We start from the raw sequence: 18,399 nt of genomic DNA, 5'->3' as shown, positions 1-18,399 counted from the left end.
CAACCTGGAATGATAGCACAGTTTCCATCGTTTCTTTGTAAAATCTATTCTTGTTAGCTGGACTTGGTCATCAGATGACAAAACGCCTCCCAGATCCATGCTCGAAGGTGAGCATTCCCAGTTTGGTAGGACCAAGGACCAGGTTCCCATCAGCACTGTGAGAACTGAGGGTCACTTTACACACTACGATGAAGTATTGGGGGAAAGCACTGAAGGAGTACAGACTGTATGATTTTTATTTTATAGATAAGGAAACTGAGGCTGAGGAAGCAAAGTGACTTGTTTGAGTGAAGTCACATAGTTAGTAAATAGGAAAGCTGGGTATGAATTCAGGCCTTGTCTCTTTCTGATGCCGCATTGACTTGGCTTGGTTGAGTTCTCCCTGCCTCAGTGAGCTTGGGGAGTTACAGGCTCCTAACCATCATTTCTCCTTCTTCTTCACAGATGAGCATAGGAGAGTGGAGCAGAGTCCCACTGACTCTCTTCAGCCCTGGTTCTTTCCAGTGAGATGTTGCCCTGTGTCTTCCCTCGCTCTTGACCCTTGCCCCCTTTCCTCTCTCCTCCTTCCTTGCTCCTATGTTGCATTTTCAGGGTTCATGATTGGGGGTGGGGAGGCAGGGGTACCCAAGGTTGTTGAGGTACCTTGGTATAAGATTGGCAGTTTCTTGGGAGTGCCAGGAATAGCCTCAGTCAGCTTCTCCCACAGGGGAAATCTTCCATCCCAGACCAAGTAGCACTGGCAGGTCCTGCAAAGGCAGAAGAGTTCTGGCAGTTGGTGTGGAAGCATGGTGCCCATGTTCTAGTCTCCTTGCGCCCTCTGGATACTCAGAATGAGGTGAGGGGCTTGGTGGGGAAAGCAGAAGGAAGGGTGGTACCGTGGTGGAGGTTGGGGGCAAGGGACCCAGGTTAGCAGGGGCCGGGGTAGCAGGCATTAGGCAACCCCATGAGTGGGCACTGGGGTGGCACTATATATGCAGGAATGGTGCCCGGCGTTGGAGCAGCCCATCTGCACCAAGACGTTGACTGTCCGCTGTGTGGTACAGAGTGACATGGCAGGATGGTTTTGTCTTCATCTGAACATCAAACATGTAAGTACCTGAACAATGGGGATGAAGTGAGGATCAACCTGGGGGATCCAGGAGGAGGAGGCAGCCCAGATCTGGCTCCCAAACTTGCTCTTCTGGAATTACCCACAGTGGGGAAGGAGGGAAGGAAGGAGAGGCCTCTAGTTGATGGTGTGGCCCATCACATTCTGCCTTCCCCCCCTGCCCCACTCCCTTGGGTCCCCAGGAAAAGAAAGAAAAGGAACTCGGGGTGCGACTGCTACAGTTCCCAAGCTGGGAAAGTGGGCAAGAGCCTCCAGCCCAGGTCCTGTTGTCCTTCCTGGCAGCTGTGGATCAGTGCTACCCACAGGTCAACAGAAAGAAGCCAAAAACAATACTTGTTTACTCCAGGTACCAAAGAGAAACAACAGGGTGTATGGGGGAAGGGTGGGAAGGGAGATGGTAGGTCTTCTTCCTGACCTGGGACAAATCCCCTTACCCTCTCAGGGCCTCAATTATTGTCATCTCTTAAGCGGGTCCCATGTACCCAGTGTCCCCTTCTCACCTATCCATTGACAAGTGTTTGTCAAGTCCTTCCTATGTGCTAAGGCCTGTCCTAAGGCAGTCCTTACTCGCCTGCCTCAGAGGGATATTAGTCAATCAAGCATTTAGTAAGAGCCTACTATGTGTCAGGCACTGGGTATTTGAACCCAGGTGAGAGCCCAGTTCAGGTGTCCGGATCAATGGCTTCCTGTCCTCCCTCTCCTGCCCCCGCACCCCCATCGCAGCTCAGGAAGGGTCCAGCTGGGGATTTTCTTGGCTGTGGAGAGGCTGCTGGAGCAGGCAAAGTTCTGGGGCTCGGTGGACATCTTTGGCGTGGTCCTGCAGTTGGCACGGGCCTGTGGCTCTATGACGCCGACGCTGGTGAGAGGTGGGAGTGGGCGGGCACCGTCTCTGGGATGTGGGTAAGGGCAAGAGCCGTACCAGCAGCTGAGTGTGGGCACCAGGTGGCGTTGCTGACCGCCTCTGCTCCTCTTCTGCTGGGTGCCTTTGGAGACAGACGCTTCTGGGGAAGACCTGATAGAGCCTTAAAGATAAGAAAGGGGTTTTAAAAATCATAGCCCAACCCCTTTCATTTTGCAAATTAAGAAACTGATAGCCCCCGAGTTCTTCCTCTGACCCTGGGCTTTGCCCACCTAGACACAGTTCCTGCTCAGGCTCTTTGCCCTCTCCCTTCCCCCCTAGGATCAGTACATTTACCTCTACAGCTGTGTGGGCAGTGCCCTGGCCAATGAGCTAGCCTAAGGGAAGGGGTGCAGCTGCCCAGGAGCTAAAGAGTCTTGGAGCCCTTCTGCTTTGGATTCAGATTGAACTTGGCTTGGCCAGTGCGGATGAGTCTCAGGGGCCTGGCCTGCTCCCCCGCTGTGGGGGTGGTCTCCATGTCCAGTCTCCAGGACAGGACTATGAAATCGTGGGCCTCTGCAAATAAACATAGATGATCAAAAACTAAGACTGGGTGTATTCTGTCATCTTCTCTTCAACTCCCCTCTTAGCCCACACTAGGGTTAGAAGAAGGGTCAGAGCCAGGAAGTAGTCGAGTGAAAAGAGAATAGGAAGGGTTCCTTATGCTTCATTCTTATTTCTGAGTGAAGGGGAATGGCAGGGAGCTGGGGAGGGCTGGGGAAATCGGAGATTCCAAATGGGGTTGCTGAAGGGAAGAATTAGTGGCTACTTGAAGATATATAACAATAATAAAAAATAGTATGGCCTTCTATGAGACAAGTGTGATTTAATATTTTAATATTCAGTGGATCTACAATCTCAAAGATGTGTGTTGACTTCTAACTGACTTCTACTGATTCAGATTGAAACTGCCCATACCTGCCCAACCTGGTCCTTGACCTCTTGTAAATCCTCCTCTCTGTGTGTGTGTGTGTGTGTGTGTGTGTGTGTGTGTGTGTGCGCGCGCGCGTGTGGTGTTCCATCTAATATACTGGGGCCTTCCTCAAATGCTCTTGACATTTTACTCGTACCAGTAGAGTCCTCGGTTATTTAAATGTTAGCACGTATGAAGTGTGATTGTGATGTCCGTCTATGGAACAGCTTCCGAACGACGGGCCAGCGCTCCTCCTGAGGGCTCAGCTAGACTTTCTGTTCCCGTCTCTGAGGCCTTTGTCTCTCTTGTTACCTGTTAGTGGCATATGCCATGTTTGAATCCTGTCAGTGCCTTGTGTTTGTGGGCTCCCAACTATAGTGGGCCAGGGCGCTATCTGTCTAGGGATGTGTCTCCGTTATGACATCTCTCTGTGTAATTGCTAGGGTGTGTCTGCGAGACCTCTGACCCAGGCCACTGAGATGCAGCTGTCTAGTGTTCCTGTGACACATCTCTCCCTGAAGGGCGACATTGGGATTATCTATTGAATTGTTTTTTTATTAGGGATTATCTATTCTAATGGTCTGTTGTCACTTGGTGTGGGAAGGCGGATGTTGTGACTCTTAGAGATGGACTTGGGCCCTGTCCTAACCTGTTGACCCCCAAACCAGCTGGTGAAGCACATTTCTCCTCCTGCCATACCAGTTCTTTCTCGGGGGGGGGGGGCAGCCCAGATTCTAGTACCTCAAGCAGGCTTCCCTACGCCCTAGCCTCTTAGCCCTGTTCCTCTCCCCACCCCCCCACCATTTCCTTAGTCCCCAGTGTTCATATGATGCTTATCTCACATATTACTGACATCTGTCTGCAATTAACAAGTTCCAATTAATCAATTACTAATAATTATTAATGATAAATCCAAGAATCCAATAACAAGTATTCAAGAGTTCAGTTTCAAACACAGGCTTGGTCTGAGATCTAGAAATTCAAGCAATGACGGTGTCAAAAATACAAAGCAAGTAATGGTCATTGTTCTAACTCCAGGTGTTAGCACATTGCTCTAACTCCCAGACACAGCTGGTGGTACAGTGGGTAAAGAGCCCTGGGGAGTCAGGAGGACCTGAGTTCAAATCCAGTCTCAGACATCTCTAGCTGTGTGACCCTGGATAAGTCACTTAACCTCTGTTCGCTTTAGTTTCCTCAACTATAAAATGGAGATAATAATAGCACCTATCTCACAGAGTTGTTATGAGGCTCAAATGAGATTTTTTTTTTCTTTGTAAGTACTCAGTTGCCTGGCATGTAGTAGTCATTATATGAATTCTTATTCTCTTCCCAATCCCCCACTGCCTTAGCCCCCAATCAGTTAATCTCCTACTTTCCCATAAATTCCTACAGCCTAGTGCTTTGGTCTCCCAGTCTTTAATAAGATCATAAGTTACAGACCTGGGAGGGACTTTTGAGATCATTTAGACCAGAGGTATCAAACTCTCTACTTGCAAAACTCCCTAGTGCAACCCAAACCAGATTAAAATGTAATTGGGAAATGTTTTAATGAAATAAATTAAAATGCAATACAACATGCAGCTGCTGTTCCACCGTTTTAGTCCTATCTGATTCTTCATGAGCCCTTTTGGGGTTTTCTTGGCAGAAACACTGGAGTGGCTAGCCATTTCCTTCACTAGCTCATTTTGCAGGTGAGGAAACTGAGCAAACAGGGTGAAATGACTTACCCAAGGTCACACAGCTAGTAAGTGTCTAAAGCCAGATTTGAACTCATGAAGATGCATCTTCCCGATTCTAAGCCCGGTGCACTGCACTGCTTAGCTGCCCATCCAATACAGCATAGATAATGTTAATTTTTGGCTTTCCAAGTCAATATGATTACCAGAGATCCAGTTCTATTTAAATTTGACACCATTCCTCTCATTTTTACAGGTAAGGAATTTGGGGCTCAGAGAAGGGAAACACTTTGCCTAAAGGTGACTCAGGTAGTGAGTAGCCCTGCTAGGTTTAGACTCCAAATCTAATTCTCTTTCTGAGGTTAGAGGAAGCTTCAGGAGTGTACTGGTAAATGTTTACCAATCATCTCTCAGAAAAAGCAGGATATACTTTTAAAATTTCTTCTGTATCGTTAACATTATTATTAATTAAGTCTAGACCAGAGGTACCGAACTCTAATAGAAATGAGAGCACTGAACTTAAATATACAAGGATCCATGAAGGCTGCAGATGGACTTAGAAAACCAGAGATTAACATTATATATGTTCTCTGGTATCTTTATTTTGTTAAATATTTTCCAATTACAGTTTATTATGTACCATATCCTTTTTTTTTTTTTTGGTGAGGCAATCGGGGTTAAGTGACATGCCCAGGATCACACAACCAGTGTCAAGTGTCTAAGGTCACATTTAAACTCAGGTCCTTTTGACTCCAAGGCTTTACCCACTGCTCCAATTACAGTGTAATCTGGTTTGGGCCTCACTCCACCTACAAGCCATGTGTTTGACAACAAAACAATAAATCAAACCCTGATTTGAAGTGGATTTCTGACAATTTAACAATTGGTTCTCAGAAGCTAGTCTGAGCAGACTCCAGCAGGCACACCCTTGGAGGTGTCTACATGCCTCAACTCCCCACCTTTCTCTAAGGGCTGAACATGGTAATTTGCTCCTCATTGAGTCCCCATCTCTCTCCCTGTTTGGTCCCCATTTATTCTGTAGGAAAGCTGCTCCCTCTCCCTCTCCCTTTCCCCATCTCCCTCTATTCCTCCAGTTTCACCCATCCCTCAGTCTCAGTCACCTGTATTCCCATCCTTCTGCTCTTAGCTTCCTGAATTTCTCATTTGCCCCATTTGCCCAAGATCCCAGACCCCTGGTTTCTCAGTCCTCAGTGTTTCCTTTAGGCTAGGTGTATCCCAGCGGGAGCAGAGGGGAGTACCCTCCTTGTGGAATGGGGTATCCCTCTTTCTCCTCTCCACAGATGTTACCAGGGGTAGAGACAATGCAATTTGCCTCATCTTCCCGCCGACATCATTGGGGACCACCCACAGCCAGAATCACTCATCTGGACTCTCTGTTCCCTGCTAGGAGAGCCTGGGTGGGAGGGGGAGAGTCTTGTGCTGTGGTGCGAGGTTAGGAGGTAGAGGCTTGGCTGCTCCTATGGGAGGATGGAGATCAGGCCACGCTGGCCACATTCTCTTGGCACCTGCCCTCCTTTGTCACCCTCAGCAACAGGAGCTAAGAGAGAGGATTCTGGAAAGGGAAAGGATTGGAAACTGAGGCAGAAGGGGAAAGAGAAAGATAAGGAAATTGGGAGGTGAGGGAAGAGAGAGTTTAGGACACACTAGAATTTGAGTAGGTCTGCGTGTGTTTCCACAATGGGGTCTGAAAGACTGGACATCAGGATATCACACAGAAGCGTATGAAGGGTAAAGGGTTTCAATCTGCGGCATGCTATGGATAAACTATTCTGGCTGTCTAATTGAAAAAATGAATGGAAATGAATTTATTAATCACTGTGCTCCAGGCACTGTTGCTAAGGGCTGGGGACATGAATTCAAGAAAGCAGAGCAGTCTTTGCCTCAAGAAGTTTACAATTTAATGAGATGGCAACACATGCTTAGGGTGGGATGGCCAGGGACAAATGTTCTGGACAGGAAAGCCAGAGAGAATGGAGATTGGAGCCAATGTACTTTCTCGGACTGGAAGGATTGATTTGATTATTGCTCTTAGAGCTAGTGTTGGGAAGGGAGGAGGGGGAGAGGGTGTGGAGACCTATGTCTTATTGACTATGAGCTCCTTGATGGCAGGGAGCAGGCCTTATGTTGCTTTGGGACCCCCTATAGCACCAAGAACAGGGCTGGGCACACACGAGTTGGACTGGCTGGAAGTGACAGCTTTGAGAGGAAAGGGCATTACAGAATCATAGATTCAGAGCTGGAAGGAGACCTCAGAGGGTATCTGGTCCAACCAGAAAGCCCAGCAGAGAGACAGAGAAAACAGAGGCAAGGTTACATCATGGCTTTCCTGTTTCTCAGCCTGCTGGGGGTGGGTAGAGATGCTGACATAGGACAAAGGATCTAGGGATTAGGGGTCAAGGGAGAGGATGTAGGACTCCTTCAAAGGAGCACAGAACAGATTCATGCTTGTGAGACCAAGACCCTAGTCTGCCTGCATATTGGCAGGGAGACTGAATGAGGAGAAAAAACCCACACAATTCTCAGGACATTGAAATCAGTCAGTCAACAAGCATTAAGCACCTACTACAGGCCTGCACAACCTGTGGTAGCCTAAGGGATTTCGGGTGGCCCTAGAAATATCTAGAGGAAAGCATCCTCTACATTTTTCACAGGCCGTCTGAAATCCTTTGGTATACCCACAGGCTATGTATGGGTTGTGCAGGCCTGATCTACTCTATAGCCAGACACTGTGCTAAGTGCTGGGGATATGGAAAGAGGCAAAAGACAATCTCTGCCCTCAAGGAGCTTACAATCTAATAGGGAGACACAAGCAAAGAAATAGATACAAAACAAGCTATATGCAGATTAAACAGAAACTAATCTACACAGAGGGAAGGTAGTAGAATTTACAGGGGTTGTTCCTTCTTGTAGAAGGTCAGATTTTAGTAGAGATGTGAAGGAAGCCAGGGAAGGCAGGAGGCAGACAAGAGTGGGGAGAGAATTCCAAGCATGGGGGACAGGCAGAGAAAACGTCTGGAGCAGAGAGATGGAGTGTCTTACTCTCGGAGCAGCCAGCATCACTGCATTGAAAAGGATGTACACAGTGGGGATAAGAGGTTTGTTTGTTTCTTGCCGTTTGTCCTTTATTCTTGAAGACGACCATGATATCAGAGAGATGATACCATGACTTGCAAATGAATTGGATTACAGTGAGGCAGGGCTGTGCAAAGTCAACAGCCTCACTTTCTCCTCCGGAGCCAGCTGGGTCCAGTGGCCAGATACAGATCAGGATGACTGGAGATGGCCGGGTATGAGAGGTAAGAAGACTGGAAAGCTGGGAGTGGCAGGGTTAGGTTATAAAGGGCTTTGAATGACAAATCGAGGATTTTGTATTTGATCTTGGAGGTGAAGGGCAGCTACTGAGGTTTACTGAGTGGGGGGGGGGTGACATGGTCAGACCTGCACTTTAGGAAAATGACTGGTGACTGAATGGAGGATGGATCGGAGTGGGGAGAGACTAGGCAGGTAGACCCACCAGCAGGCTATTGCGATAATCTAGGCATAAGATAATGAGGACTTGTACCAGAGTGGTAGTAGTGTCAGAGGAAAGAAGGTGATATGTTTGAGAGATGTTGCAAAGGTGAAATCAATAGGCCTTGGCAACCCAGATAGGATACGGGAGTGAGAAAATGAGGAGTCAGATGACGATTAAGTTGTGATCCTGAGACTGGAAGGATGGTGGTATCCTCAATGGTAAAAGGGAAATTTGGAAGGGGGAGGGTTTAAGGAGAAAGAGGAGATCAGTTTTGGACAAGTTGAGTTTAAGATGTCTATTAAACATCCAGTTTGAGATGTCCGAAAGGCAGTTGGAGATGCCAGATTGGAGGTCAGCAGAGAGTTTAGGACTGGATAGGTAGATTTGAGACTCATAAGCATTAAATCCATAGTTGATGAAATCATCAAGTGAAGTCATATATAGAGAGAAGAGAACAGGGCTCAGAGAGAGCCCTGTGGAACACCTATGGTTAGCACAATCTGGATGAGGATCCAGACAAGGAGACTGAAAAGAAGCAGTCAGATAGGAGAAGAACTAGGAGAGAGTGGTGTTCCAAAAACCTAGGGAGAAAAGGATGGCTGGATGGTTTTTGGTTCTCCAAGAGGACCAAAATGACATCACTATGTTAGAGTCAAGTTACAGTGTGTCCGACTGTGGCTGATCAGACCAATACCAGCCCGGAGTGCTCTGCCACAGGTTGGGCAGAAATAGTCCATGTGAACATCTGGGATGGATTCTCTAAGTTTGTGCATCTCAAAGTTCTTTTGAGCTACTTCAATTCTGCTTCCATCATAGAGCACAGACAACACTTTCTCTGATAAGGGCATGCCATGCTGGGAGATCATGTGCCAGTGTCTCCCATGTCACACAATTCCAAAGTTCTTAAGAAAGACCTTGAGAGTGTCCTTGTATCGCCTTTTCTGACTACCATGTGTGAGTTCTCCATAAAGTAGTCTTTTTGGCAAGGGTGAGTTTGGCATTTGAACAACGTGGCCAGCCCTTTGGAGCTGTACTCTCTGCACTGGAGTTTGAATGCTTGGCAGTTTAGTTCAAGAAAGGACCTGGTCTTTTATCCTGTCAGGTGGTCTTCAGAATCTTCCTAAGACAATTCAAATGGAAGCAATTCAGTTTCCTGGCATGGCACTGGTTTACTATCCAGGTTTCACAGGCATACAACAATGAGGTCAGCACAACAGTTCTGTAGACCTTCAGTGTGGATCTTCAATCTGGAATGAAAAAGTTTGAAGACCTACTGTGGACAGTGGGATAGATAGTGTGTTGATAAGGGAGATATATAGGATTACCTAGCAATATCAAGGGCCCAGTTGAGGTTATGTAAAGTAAATTCATAGTGGACCCAGTCAGAAAGGTTGTGTGATTTTCTTCACCTTTTTTCAGCACTTGTGTAGAAGGGAAGGCAATGGATGATGGGAGTGATCCAAGGCTGAGGTTTGGCAAGGCGCAATTACAGATATAAGGGGACCAAGGGCTTAAGAGAAGATGACATTTTAGTGTTGAACTGGTTCACCAGAGGGTCAAGATGGGGAAAAGACAAGAAAATGGCTGGTGTGACAATAACAGCCTGAAAGTAAACTGAGGGATTGAGGGATTGGAGGCTGCAATGTGGATGAAAAGTAGAGTTTGGTATGGGAAGGCAGAGGGAGAGGTGGAAATTTAGGAGATTACAGTCTGATAAAGGGGTTTTTAGAATTCCTGGACATGGAGGTGGTGCATTTGTGGGTGAGAGCAAGATAAAGGATGTGATTATCTTTGCATATGTCTGGGGTGGGGTGGAGGAGTAGGTCATGAGAAATTAGTAGATTGAGGAACTGAATAGTTAGGGTGATTGAAGAAGTCAATACGTATACTGAAGTCCCTTAGTCTTCATATAGTGGATTGGTTAGGAATCTGGGGTGGTGAGGGTAACCCCATAATAAACTGAGAACTATCCAGTGTAGTCTACAGATCTCCCTGGGCATGCAGGGTCAGCTTCTCTGCTTCCCAGTCCTTCCTTGGCTAGGCTTTCCAACTCCCTCTTCCTAGAGTTCTGGGTTGGAACTCTGGAGGCTGAGTCAGACAGCATTCAATAGGCAACATGGTATATGGAATATTGGACTTGGAATCGTGAAGACCTGGCTAGGAATCCTGCCTTGGATACTTATTAGTTGAGTGGCTCTTTGTGCCTCAGTTTTCTTATCTATAAAATGAGGTGGCTGAACTCAATGACCTGTAAGGTCTCTTCTAGCTCTAAGATCCTGTAATAGAAACTCTGAGTTGTTCCTCTTGCCTATTCTCCCTTTTACCTGGAAGGCAGGGGAACAATGGAGCTGGGCCTGGAGTAAGGAAGTCCAGAGTTCAAACCCAACCTCAGACACTTACTTAACCGTGTAACCCTGGATGTCACCTAATCTCTGTCTGCCTGAGGTTCCTTAACTGTAAAATAAGAGTAGTCATGGCCCTTACCTCCCCAAGGGTTGTTCTGAGGATCAACAGCTTAGCATAGTGCCTGGTACGTAGTAGGTGCTTAATAAATGCTAGTTCCCTTTCTTCCCTCCCCTGGGAAGTAGAATGAATGATTGCACAGGGTGGTGGGGGAGATGGCAGTGGGGTGGGAGAGTGTGTCCTAGAGATGTGGGAAGAAGGTAGGATCTATTTCCCAGAGGATGGAGACAAAGGAGGTTGGTGAGATAGAAAGTCTGGGCTGCAACATGGGTAATGTAAAAGATACTGTTTGTTCACTCTACTGCTGAGTATGTTGGAATTTGGGCTTTCTCCCCAGGTCCCACCTCAGCACTGAGGATGAGCCTAACAACATTGGAAAGTGAGGACATTTACCAATCTCCCCTTTTTCCTCTCAATCCCATCAACTGGGCCTCAGAGGGTCACATAGCCCCTGAAAAGGAGGAGGAGGTGGAAAAGGCTTCCTGTGGTTGAACTGAGAAGAGAACTTAGGAGTCAGAGACCCAGGCTTCTCCTTGCTTCCCTTACAGAAATCCCTCAGCAGCTCTCTGAAAAAAAATGGAGATTCCGTAAGTCTTCAAACCAGGTTGTAGGGGAAGACCTAAGCCCCTAGGTGGAGCTCAATCAGCTTTTTTGTTTTGTTTTGTTTTTTGTTTTGTTTTATTTTGTTTTGTTTTTGTTGTTTTTTGGAGTTTAACTCAGCTCAGTCTGCCCAAGCTAACTGACATTCCACCCTGCTTGCTTCTCCCTAACCTTCTCCCAACACCCTGAGCCCAATGAATTTAGGATTCTCCAGGAACAAGGAAGGGGTCTCTCTATGTCTTTAAGCACATAGTAGGTGCTAGACGGTGCACTTGATGGTGCAGTCTTCCTGGAGTCAGGAAGACTCATCCTTCTGAGTTCAAATCTGGTCTCAAACACTTGCTAACTATGTAATCCTGAGTAAGTCACTTCAGTAAGTCATTTCACCCTATTTTCCTCAGTTTCTTCATGTGTAAAATGAGCTAGAGAAGGAAACGGCAAACCACTCCAGTATCTTTGCCAAGAAAACTTAAAAAAAGGGGTCATGAAGAGTCAGATATGACCAAATTGCAATAATAGGTGCTTAATAAATGATTGTTTCTTTCCTTTCCTCTCCTGGGGAAGTAGAATAGTGGCACAGGGTGGTGGGGAAGGGGGATATAAAGTGTAGCCCAGAAGTAGCAACAGGAAGGGATCTTCCATTTCTCAGAGGATGGGGAAAAAGGGAATGTGTAAATGTTTTGAAAAGCTGCACCATAGAGTCAATGCCTCAATTCACTGGAACCCCAGATCTGGAGTCAGAGGACCTGGATTCAAATCCTGGCTCTGCTACTTACTACTCATCCTATCTTAAGTCACTCAACCCTTCTGGGCCACAGTTTCATCATCTGTAAAATAATTGAACTAAATGAGATGACTTCTGAGGTCCTTTCGTGTTCCAAACCTATGATTCTACGACTGCTTCCTTTGGTGTCATGAGGGAAGGCACTAAGGTACAACAGAAGAAGCTCCGGGTTCAAATCCCCTCTGCCATTTTCTGTGTGACATATGGGAAGTTGCTTCCCCACTCAGGACCTCAGTTTTCTCACCTGTAAAAGGAAAGAATTGGATTAAATTATCTCTGGATCTAAATCCAGTATTTGGCATCAAGGGTATCTCCTTTATGAGAGGGGTTCTGGTCTTGGCCAGCTACAGCCCCTGTGAAAACTGCAGCATCTGCCACAAGTTTAGAATGCTAAAAGTGGGAAGGACTGAAGGGATCATCTAGGCCAACTCATTCACTTTTTGTTTCCACTTCATTTTATTTTTTTCAATGTACAAAAATCTATTTTTTTTTCAGTGTACAAACATCTCTCGCTCCCCAAACCACCCATTTTACAAAGGATTAAACAGGATTAGAAGAGAAGTGACCCCTTTCAGGGCTCCCCATCCCTACAGTGTCAGGAGAACATTCTCCCTTCCTCTCCAGTTCGATGAATTTGGAGTCTGAGAACTTGGATTCCAACTCTGGCCTTACCTGTGTGATCCTCACACAGTCACACCTCTCTCTGGGCTTGAGTTTCCTCTTCCGTAAAATGGACTTCATTCGGATACAAGGCAGGCAATCTTTATTTGTACATACCTACTGTGTGCTGAGAGCACCTTGCTAGGCACGGTGGAGAAGAGCTAGATGTGAGCTAAGACAAAGTCGGTCCATATGATCACAGCCCTACAGCTGGGAAGCACCCCTACATTTTACACTACAGAGGAGGAGAAGTTCGCCCAAAGTCCCGGTTTTCCTCCATGTCTCTTCCAGGTCTAAACCTTAACATCCTGCGCCAGGGTGCCCAATGGCCCCCTCACCGAGCCCCCCCTTCCAATCAGCCCTTGCCCCTCCAATAGGCTGCACCCCATCTTCCTGGCTGAGGTCCGCGCTCTGCCCCTCCCATCCCTGGATGACTGTCTACAAACAAGTGCAGGTCGCTTAGACTCGGTTTCCTGAGTTTCCCTTGGTTTTCTTTCTCGTGTTTTTTTTTTTCTTGAATGAAATTCCTGCCAGCTAGAAAGGAAGGAGGGAGAGATGAGCGAGCCAGAGCGTAGAAACTTTCCTTGACTCCTCCTCCGCCTGTGTCTCTCTCCCTTGGCAAGCCCAACCCGTGAAACTCCAGAAACGAAGATCACTCAGCAATGCCTGCCCCTCTCTGACTGCGCCGTCCCCACGCGCTGCGCCCTCCGAACAGCCGCTGCCTCCGCTGCTGTCGCCGAGCCCGGGGCTGCTCCTGTTGCGACAGGGAGAGAGACCGCCCAGGGTCCGAAGGCTGGCTGGGCTCTGGAGAGGGAAAGGGCAAGGGAGCTTTGCCCGCCGTGCCCGCCAGGTGCCCTTCAACCTGCCGGGCGCCAAGATGCCCACCCTGGCCCCGCTCTGGGCTGTGTGCCTCTATGCTGTCGTGTGCTACGGAGGGGCCCCCCAGCTGGGGCCAGCGCCTGCCTGCCCGGCGCCGTGCCACTGTGAAGAAGACGGCATCATGCTGTCGGCAGACTGCTCCGAGGTGGGACTTTCCACGGTGCCTGGGAACCTGAACCCTCTGACGGCGTACCTGTGAGTATTGGGCTCTCATTTCCTTCCTTTCTTCTTTGGCTCCGCCACTCCTGCCCTAGGGGCACTGCCAGGCAGTCGCTTGCTCTCGGTGCCTGGGGCAAGGACTCCGCGATGTCCCCTCTGTCCTAGGGGTGCGCCCTGGGGCATCCTCACTGAGGCATCCCCCACTCTATCCTCTCTCTCCAAGCTACTTGTTGAATCCCAGCAGAATTCTCTACTCCTGCTGGGAGAGATTCAGATGTACGTTGGGAATCCAGCTGGCTTCTCAAGTTTGGCAAAGCTTAAGCTAGCAAAAACAAGGTGTCCTTGCGCTCCTAAATTTTGATTTTTCCAGTTGGCTAAGGTTCAGAGTAATGGTCCTGCACCTGGATCCCATGAGCTCCCTCTCCGGAGAGGATAGCGCAATGTAATAGAAAGAGCTCTGATCCAGGGTTCAATTCCCATCCCTAATGCTTACTACCTGGGGGACCCTGGGCAAGTCACCTCATTTCTCTGGCTTTTGTTTTTTCTTTCTATGAAATGAGGAGGTTGGAGCAGAGTGGGAACTGGATATCAGGGAAAGCAGCATTGCTGTAGCTGCCAAGAGGACCCAGGACTCTGGTCTGGAGGGGCATGAATAGTGACTGAGCCACTATTTTCATTTCTTGAGCACAAGGTTTGAGGGGGAAGAGATAGAGAGGTAACTTAGGGCAAGGCTGCTTGTCTTGAATGGGGTGGGAGTCTGATGAGTGAAGGGCAAGGTAATCTGTTCAGTTGTCCAGGGCAAGGAGACAGACTTTATGGAGCTAACCCAGGGCACTAGGGTTACTCAATCCCTGTTTCCTTGGTAGAGGGGCCCTCAGGGCACCCTCTGACCCTGGTCCTCCTTCTTCTCCCAAGGGCCTCTCTGCAGTTGTGTCCCAGGGGGGAGGCCTCCTCAGAGACACTAATTTGTGGCCAGACAACGAGGTTGAAAACCAGAGAACCATTTTTAGCATCTGAGTTGGGGTGAGATAGCCTGTGGAAGAGGGGGATGTGAAGGAGAGCCTGCTAAGGGTAACTCACCTCAGCCCAACTGCAAAGTACCCTACAACCTGGAGAGAAAAGGGGCTTTGCCCCCAAGCCTCCCTGCCCGTGGCTCTGGTTCTTAGTGGTAAGTACAGAAGGGGGAAAGATTGGCTTTGTCCAGTAATGGGGCCAGGATATTGTAGGAGCGAATGGCTAGATGTCTATTCTCCACTCTACACTCTTTCCGAAGTCCTGGGGAAATGATCCTCGTCTCCTTTCCAGAGAGCTCTAGCAGACTCCTTCCACAGCAGGTAAAATTGGGAAAGTCCAAGGCGTTGAGAGAAAAAGACTCTTGGGAAGACTGGTTAAGATTTGGGTAGGTCTGGTATTGGGGTGTGGGTGTCAGCTTCCTCCATAGTTCCTCCTGGCTGATGCAGGAGGTGGCTAGTAGAATAAATGCCATGGTATAGTGGAAAGAGCACAGGCATTAGAGTCAGAAGAGCTGAATTCAAATTCTACCTCTGAGACTTACCTGTAGTATGACATCAGGCAAATCACCTCACTACTATGGATCTCAATTTCCTGTAAAATAAGGGGACTGGACTAGATGATCTTTGCGCTCTAGATCTCTGATCCTCTGACAAAAAGAGATGCTTCCTCCTACTTCCAGATTGCTTTGGTCCCCAGGGCTTTTGAAAGGTCAGTGGAGCTGAGGTGCCCATGCTGAGCAATTCCTAGAAGTTGGACAGCAGGGGAGATGATCAGAGCCAGTCTCCAGGGAGGAGTAAACCTATCCATTGCCTCCCAGTCTTTTTGGGGAGAGATTTAGAAAGCCCCCTGACCCCCAACTTCTCCAGCCTGAGAATTGCAGGCTTTGAGATCTCTCAAAGGTCCTGGGTTCAGGGCAGAAGCTAGTTGGGTTGCTAGCCACCCATGCCAGGCCTCTAGCACCTTTCTTTGAGGGCTTCTGGCATTCTGCCCCTTCTCTCTCCTAGAGCTCCATTTGATCATTACCCTCCTCCAAGGAATCCAACTTAACCCACATGGGCAGGGACCAGGTGACTCCTTCTTATTAAGAACACCGGGAATGGAAAGGCCAACACTTCTACTTAGGGACTAGGGATCACTGGGATGCTTTTTTTCTACCAACTCCCTAAACCTTCCAAATGATGTTAGTCCTCAGTGCTCGGGGAAACTGGTTTTCCTTGATCTTTTTTCCTGACTGGTCCCTGTTGACTTGAAGTTTCAGGACAGATTATCTCAGCTAGCTCCAGTCTGGATCATAGAGTAAAGAAATTCTCTCCCAAAGAGATGACAGATTCCAAGACAGTGCCTGGAATTTAACAGGAACCCTCAGAATCTGGGAGAGAAAGGGGACACAGAATTATCGCTACATGTCTTCTCTGTCCCTGCTTGGGCTTGCTTGGAGGTATCAGGTTTGGAGAATAGGACCCTTCTTTGTTTCAGCCCTCGCCAGATGAACAAATAACAGCCTGTTGGTGGTGGTGGGGAACAGGGCAGGATGCAGAGGGGATAGTTTAGTTTTGTTGAAGGACTTGAGCAGTCTGGAGTTGGAAGTGATGTTAGCTTCTCCTGTCCAATTCCTCAATTTAAAAAAAGAAAAAGTTGAAGGTGAAATGACATATCAAAGGTCCCTCAGTGGCAGAGCTGGGATTTGAACCTAGGTCTTTTGACTCTAAATCAAATGGTCCTTCCCCAAGCATCACTTACATAGATGCAACAGCATCAGATTTGGTGTAGGGGTAGAGAAAGATGTGTTTTAGCCTTTTCTAAATGGTATACAGGGGAGACTTCTAGACTTAAAGGAAGTGAGGTTACACAGTAGATAAAGCTCTGGGCCTGGAGTCAAGAAGACCTGAGTTCAAATCCACCCTCAGATACTTACTGAGCTGTATGACCCTGAATGAGTCACTTAACCACTGTCTGCTTCAGTTCCTTTAACTGCAAAATGGAGATAATGAAAGCACCTACCTCCCAGGGTTGTTGTGAGGATCAAATGGGGTAATATTTGTAAAGTGCTTTGCGTGGTGCCTGGCACACAAAAGTAGCTTAGTAAGTGCTGGTTTCCATCCTCCCTGTTTAGCTCTCGCATTTGGAATAAACCCAAAGGGGTGGGGAGCTTGCAGCCTCGAGGCCACATGTGGCCCACTAGGTCCTCAAGTGTGTCCCTTTGATTGAATCCGAACTTAGTAAAAGGATTTGTTCTGAAAAACATGGACTCAGTCAAAAGGCCGCACTCAAGGATCTACAAGGCCACATGTGGCCTCGAGGCAGAAGGTTCCTTGCCCCTGGAAGGTAACTAATGGACCTCCTTGTTGGGAAATTCTTCTAATGTCTTTTAAATTCTTGCTGTTATTTCAATCCATTTCCTCTTGTTCGGTTACACTTTGATTTTTTAGAGCTGTTAGGAATCTTAGAGACAGTTTACTCCAGATGAGAAAACTGAAGACCAAAAAGGCTGTGACTTGTGACTGTGATTATCCATAAGCTGATGGTAGATTCCCCCGCAATGTCCCACACGTCATTTCCTGATTCTTCAAAGACACAACACTACGTCTCTTAAATTTCTAGCTCTCAAAGATAAAGACCACTGCTATGAGGAGGCATTGTTTCATCTGCTGTGTTTGTGTTTCCTGTGCCCAGCACAGTGCTTGGCACAGAGTAGGTGCTTAATAAATGCTTTTTGATTGGTTAAGGTGTCTGTTCTGTACACAGTAGGGGCATCAAAGGATGGGTGGAACAGCCACCTTGGCATAAGAGTAGGGCTGAATGAATGCTAAGTGAATTGAACCAGGGAGAGGCAGTTTGATGTGGAGAGAGGGTTGGCTCCAGGGTCAAAGGATCTGGCTTTGAATGCAGCCTCAGCCACCAATCACCTATATAGCCCTGGACAAGTTACTGGATTGTCCAATCCTAACCTCTCTCTGTTAAATGAGAAGGTTGAATTTGGTGACTTCAGAGATCTCTTCTGGAGAGAGAGAAGCTCTATGAGGAATGAGTTGTGGGGCATTTATTTTAGTCCATACTTGATAAAATAATTATGGGCTTATAGGTCCTTGAAGATCTTGAAGAAGGCGAAACACTAGAGGAAGCATTTTTGATAAGGAAGTTCAGTCCCTGATCATTGAGGCATTGAAAATAGCATTTCAGGGTTGACAAAGTGCTAACTTCGCAAGAAACCTCTGAAGTAGGTATGGAGAAGAACTGAATCTATGATCTCACTGACATGGGGGACTTCCAGGTGAGGAAATTCTTTCTACCAGAGCGGATCAGCGCCTCTGTAACTTGTAGTGCTAGAGTTGCTTAGAACACAAAAAGGTTAAGTCACTTGCCCAGGATTACATAGCCTTTATGTATCAATTCCCAGAAGCAGGACTTGAACCCAAGTCATCTTGACCCTTCATCTACTATACCCCTTTGCCTCTCAGTGTAAGCATGATTATTACCATGTCGTAGATGAGGAAACCCAAGTTGCTCATGGGCAGAGTCCCTCCATTAGGAGGTGACTTGCCCGTAGTCAAGAGAGGCTAGTCAAGTGTCATTGTATGGACGTAATTCCAGTTTTCTGACTCCAGATCCAGTGTTCTTCCCAGAATTGATGTTGGCAGGGAAAGATATTTACGTGTATGTGTGTAGGGGAATCTTTTATTTCTCATCTCACGGAATATATATTTTATGAT

The 18,399-nt window shown here is 47.5% G+C and overlaps 2 protein-coding genes across 7 annotated transcripts in view; both read left to right on the top strand.

Annotated features, from left to right (window-relative positions):
- Nucleotides 1-2,553, top strand: part of LOC110219620 (receptor-type tyrosine-protein phosphatase V-like) — a 42,523-nt gene extending 39,970 nt beyond the window's left edge. For 4 of the 6 annotated variants that reach the window (XM_078156424.1, XM_078156423.1, XM_021003143.2 and 1 more), the window contains 6 exons: nucleotides 445-503; nucleotides 707-835; nucleotides 978-1,088; nucleotides 1,291-1,454; nucleotides 1,832-1,967; nucleotides 2,289-2,553. In XM_078156424.1, the coding sequence (XP_078012550.1) occupies nucleotides 445-503; nucleotides 707-835; nucleotides 978-1,088; nucleotides 1,291-1,454; nucleotides 1,832-1,967; nucleotides 2,289-2,348 (659 nt within the window). In that variant the 3' untranslated portion in view covers nucleotides 2,349-2,553. Of the gene's footprint in view, nucleotides 1-444; nucleotides 506-706; nucleotides 836-977; nucleotides 1,089-1,290; nucleotides 1,455-1,831; nucleotides 1,968-2,288 lie in introns of those variants that run through there. The other 2 variants (XM_078156422.1, XR_013487331.1) reach the window with 2 other exon arrangements.
- Nucleotides 2,554-13,265: 10,712 nt separating this feature from the next.
- Nucleotides 13,266-18,399, top strand: part of LGR6 (leucine rich repeat containing G protein-coupled receptor 6) — a 162,260-nt gene continuing 157,126 nt past the window's right edge. Inside the window, exon 1 of the mRNA XM_021003225.2 lies at nucleotides 13,266-13,711. Coding sequence (XP_020858884.1) covers nucleotides 13,515-13,711 — 197 coding nt within the window. The 5' untranslated portion in view covers nucleotides 13,266-13,514. The remainder of the gene's footprint in view (nucleotides 13,712-18,399) is intronic.

The sequence above is a fragment of the Phascolarctos cinereus genome, unplaced genomic scaffold, assembly GCF_003287225.1.
Source record: "Phascolarctos cinereus isolate Bilbo 61053 unplaced genomic scaffold, phaCin_HiC Scaffold_5;HRSCAF=322, whole genome shotgun sequence".
NCBI lineage: Eukaryota > Metazoa > Chordata > Mammalia > Diprotodontia > Phascolarctidae > Phascolarctos > Phascolarctos cinereus.
The sequence above is the reverse complement of the archived record's forward strand: the minus strand, read 5'-3'. Positions and strand labels throughout refer to the sequence as shown.